This window comes from Oncorhynchus gorbuscha, linkage group LG21 (genome assembly GCF_021184085.1).
Source record: "Oncorhynchus gorbuscha isolate QuinsamMale2020 ecotype Even-year linkage group LG21, OgorEven_v1.0, whole genome shotgun sequence".
Lineage (NCBI taxonomy): Eukaryota > Metazoa > Chordata > Actinopteri > Salmoniformes > Salmonidae > Oncorhynchus > Oncorhynchus gorbuscha.
Genome location: NC_060193.1, coordinates 1,700,111 through 1,704,995, shown reverse-complemented (window position 1 = coordinate 1,704,995; position 4,885 = coordinate 1,700,111). Strand labels below are relative to the sequence as shown.

At 37.9% G+C, this 4,885-nt stretch overlaps 1 protein-coding gene across 1 annotated transcript in view; it reads left to right on the top strand.

Annotated features, from left to right (window-relative positions):
- The first annotated feature begins 1,654 nt into the window (after positions 1–1,654).
- The window catches only part of cfi (complement factor I), a 19,632-nt gene continuing 16,401 nt past the window's right edge, over positions 1,655–4,885 (top strand). The window contains exon 1 of the mRNA XM_046318390.1: positions 1,655–1,875. Coding sequence (XP_046174346.1) covers positions 1,813–1,875 — 63 coding nt within the window. The 5' untranslated portion in view covers positions 1,655–1,812. The remainder of the gene's footprint in view (positions 1,876–4,885) is intronic.

The window sequence follows — 4,885 nt, the reverse complement described above, 5'->3', positions numbered from 1 at the left end:
TGCTTTACATTTAGAATGTTTAGAATGCAGAGGAAGACAGACAACGTGCTTTACATTTTGAATGTTTAGAATGTTTAGAATGCAGAGGAAGACAGACAACGTGCTTTACATTTAGAATGTTTAGAATGTTTAGAATGCAGAGGAAGACAGACAACGTGCTTTACATTTAGAATGTTTAGAATGCAGAGGAAGACAGACAACGTGCTTTACATTTAGAATGTTTAGAATGTTTAGAATGCAGAGAAAGACAGACAACCTGTTTTACATTTAGAAAGCAGAGGAAGACAGACAACGTGCTTTACATTTAGAATGTTTAGAAAGCAGAGGAAGACAGACAACGTGCTTTACATTTAGAATGTTTAGAATGCAGAGGAAGACAGACGACGTGCTTTACATTTAGAATGTTTAGAATGTTTAGAAAGCAGAGGAAGACAGACGACGTGCTTTACATTTAGAATGTTTAGAATGCAGAGGAAGACAGACAACATGCTTTACATTTAGAATGTTTAGAATGTTTAGAATGCAGAGGAAGACAAACAACGTGCTTTACATTTAGAATGTTTAGAATGCAGAGGACGACAGACAACGTGCTTTACATTTAGAATGTTTAGAATGCAGAGGAAGACAGACAACGTGCTTTACATTTAGAATGTTTAGAATGCAGAGGAAGACAGACAACATGCTTTACATTTAGAATGTTTAGAATGCAGAGGAAGACAGACAACATGCTTTACATTTAGAATGTTTAGAATGCAGAGGAAGACAGACAACATGCTTTACATTTAGAATGCAGAGGAAGACAGACAACGTGTTTTACATTTAGAATGTTTAGAATGCAGAGGAAGACAGACAACGTGCTTTACATTTAGAATGCAGAGGAAGACAGACAACATGCTTTACATTTAGAATGCAGAGGAAGACAGACAACATGCTTTACATTTAGAATGCAGAGGAAGACAGACAACGTGCTTTACATTTAGAATGTTTAGAATGTTTAGAATGCAGAGGAAGACAGACAACGTACTTTACATTTAGAATGTTTAGAATGTTTAGAATGCAGAGGAAGACAAACAACGTGCTTTACATTTAGAATGTTTAGAATGCAGAGGACGACAGACAACGTGCTTTACATTTAGAATGTTTAGAATGCAGAGGAAGACAGACAACGTGCTTTACATTTAGAATGTTTAGAATGTTTAGAAAGCAGAGGAAGACAGACGACGTGCTTTACATTTAGAATGTTTAGAATGCAGAGGAAGACAGACAACATGCTTTACATTTAGAATGTTTAGAATGTTTAGAATGCAGAGGAAGACAGACGACGTGCTTTACATTTAGAATGTTTAGAATGCAGAGGAAGACAGACGACGTGCTTTACATTTAGAATGTTTAGAATGCAGAGGAAGACAGACAACATGCTTTACATTTAGAATGTTTAGAAGGCAGAGGAAGACAACGTGTGTGTGTGTGTGTGTGTGTGTGTGTGTGTGTGTGTGTGTGTGTGTGTGTGTGTGTGTGTGTGTGTGTGTGTGTGTGTGTGTGTGTGTGTGTGTGTGTGTGTGTGTGTGTGTGTGTGTGTGTGTGGAGGTTTGTTTGTGCATGGGTTTGCGTGTGTGTGTGGGTTTTCGTGTGTTTCGTCAGTTACTGGAACAACTGGGCTGGACTTCCGAAACACACACAGGCACTGTGTGTGTGTTGGTCCACATTGACAGATGAGGGTAATGATTGATGAATGATCAATGTCCCAGAGAGAGACAGAGAGAGAAACACATTGTGTATTGAGGCTCGTTGGTTAGTCCGTCAGGAGTCACCATGAAGAAGACAGCGTTGACAATACTGCTACTAGGAGTTCTACACATCACACACCCTGCTACGGTAAGTTACACCCCATTATCATACACACACACACACACACACACCTGCGACCTGTTTCTCCTGTATAATATGACCTGTTTCTCCTGTATAATATGACCTGGACCTCCTGTATAATATGACCTGTATCTCCTGTATAATATGACCTGTATCTCCTGTATACTATGACCTGTATCTCCTGTATAATATGACCTGGACCTCCTGTCTGTATAATATGACCTGTATCTCCTGTCTGTATAATATGACCTGTATCTCCTGTATAATATGACCTGTATCTCCTGTATAATATGACCTGTATCTCCTGTATAATATGACCTGTATCTCCTGTCTGTATAATATGACCTGTATCTCCTGTATAATATGACCTGTATTTCCTGTATAATATGACCTGGACCTCCTGTATAATATGACCTGGACCTCCTGTCTGTATAATATGACCTGTATCTCCTGTATAATATGACCTGTATCTCCTGTATAATATGACCTGTATCTCCTGTATAATATGACCTGGACCTCCTGTATAATATGACCTGTATCTCCTGTATAATATGACCTGTATCTCCTGTCTGTATAATATGACCTGTATCTCCTGTATAATATGACCTGTATCTCCTGTATAATATGACCTGTATCTCCTGTCTGTATAATATGACCTGTATCTCCTGTCTGTATAATATGACCTGTATCTCCTGTATAATATGACCTGTATCTCCTGTCTGTATAATATGACCTGTATCTCCTGTATAATATGACCTGTATCTCCTGTCTGTATAATATGACCTGTATCTCCTGTATAATATGACCTGTATCTCCTGTCTGTATAATATGACCTGTATCTCCTGTATAATATGACCTGTATCTCCTGTATAATATGACATGTATCTCCTGTCTGTATAATATGACCTGTATCTCCTGTATAATATGACCTGGACCTCCTGTATAATATGACCTGTATCTCCTGTATAATATGACCTGTATCTCCTGTATAATATGACCTGGACCTCCTGTCTGTATAATATGACCTGGACCTCCTGTCTGTATAATATGACCTGTTTCTCCTGTATAATATGACCTGGACCTCCTGTATAATATGACCTGTATCTCCTGTATAATATGACATGTATCTCCTGTCTGTATAATATGACCTGTATCTCCTGTCTGTATAATATGACCTGTATCTCCTGTATAATATGACCTGGACCTCCTGTATAATATGACCTGTATCTCCTGTCTGTATAATATGACCTGTATCTCCTGTCTGTATAATATGACCTGTATCTCCTGTATAATATGACCTGTATCTCCTGTCTGTATAATATGACCTGTATCTCCTGTCTGTATAATATGACCTGTATCTCCTGTCTGTATAATATGACCTGGACCTCCTGTATAATATGACCTGTATCTCCTGTCTGTATAATATGACCTGGACCTCCTGTATAATATGACCTGTATCTCCTGTATAATATGACCTGGACCTCCTGTATAATATGACCTGTATCTCCTGTCTGTATAATATGACCTGTATCTCCTGTCTGTATAATATGACCTGTATCTCCTGTATAATATGACCTGGACCTCCTGTATAATATGACCTGTATCTCCTGTCTGTATAATATGACCTGTATCTCCTGTCTGTATAATATGACCTGTATCTCCTGTATAATATGACCTGTATCTCCTGTATAATATGACCTGTATCTCCTGTATAATATGACCTGTATCTCCTGTATAATATGACCTGTATCTCCTGTATAATATGACCTGGACCTCCTGTATAATATGACCTGTATCTCCTGTCTGTATAATATGACCTGTATCTCCTGTCTGTATAATATGACCTGTATCTCCTGTATAATATGACCTGGACCTCCTGTATAATATGACCTGTATCTCCTGTCTGTATAATATGACCTGTATCTCCTGTCTGTATAATATGACCTGTATCTCCTGTATAATATGACCTGTATCTCCTGTCTGTATAATATGACCTGTATCTCCTGTATAATATGACCGGTATCTCCTGTATAATATGACCTGTATCTCCTGTATAATATGACCTGTATCTCCTGTATAATATGACCTGTATCTCCTGTATAATATGACCTGTATCTCCTGTATAATATGACCTGTATCTCCTGTCTGTATAATATGACCTGTATCTCCTGTATAATATGACCTGTATCTCCTGTCTGTATAATATGACCTGTATCTCCTGTATAATATGACCTGTATGTCCTGTATAATATGACCGGTATCTCCTGTATAATATGACCTGTATCTCCTGTATAATATGACCTGTATCTCCTGTATAATATGACCTGTATCTCCTGTATAATATGACCTGTATCTCCTGTATAATATGACCTGTATCTCCTGTCTGTATAATATGACCTGTATCTCCTGTATAATATGACCTGTATCTCCTGTCTGTATAATATGACCTGTATCTCCTGTATAATATGACCTGTATGTCCTGTCTGTATAATATGACCTGTATCTCCTGTCTGTATAATATGACCTGTATCTCCTGTATAATATGACCGGTATCTCCTGTATAATATGACCTGTATCTCCTGTATAATATGACCTGTATCTCCTGTATAATATGACCTGTATCTCCTGTATAATATGACCTGTATCTCCTGTATAATATGACCTGTTTCTCCTGTATAATATGACCTGTATCTCCTGTATAATATGACCTGGACCTCCTGTATAATATGACCTGGACCTCCTGTATAATATGACCTGGACCTCCTGTATAATATGACCTATATCTCCTGTATAATATGGCCTGTATCTCCTGTATAATATGGCCTGTATCTCCTGTATAATATGACCTGTATCTCCTGTATAATATGACCTGGACCTCCTGTATAATATGACCTGGACCTCCTGTATAATATGACCTGTATCACCTGTATAATATGACCTGGACCTCTGTATAATATGACCTGTATCTCCTGTATAATATGACCTGTATCTCCTGTATAATATGACCTGTATCTCC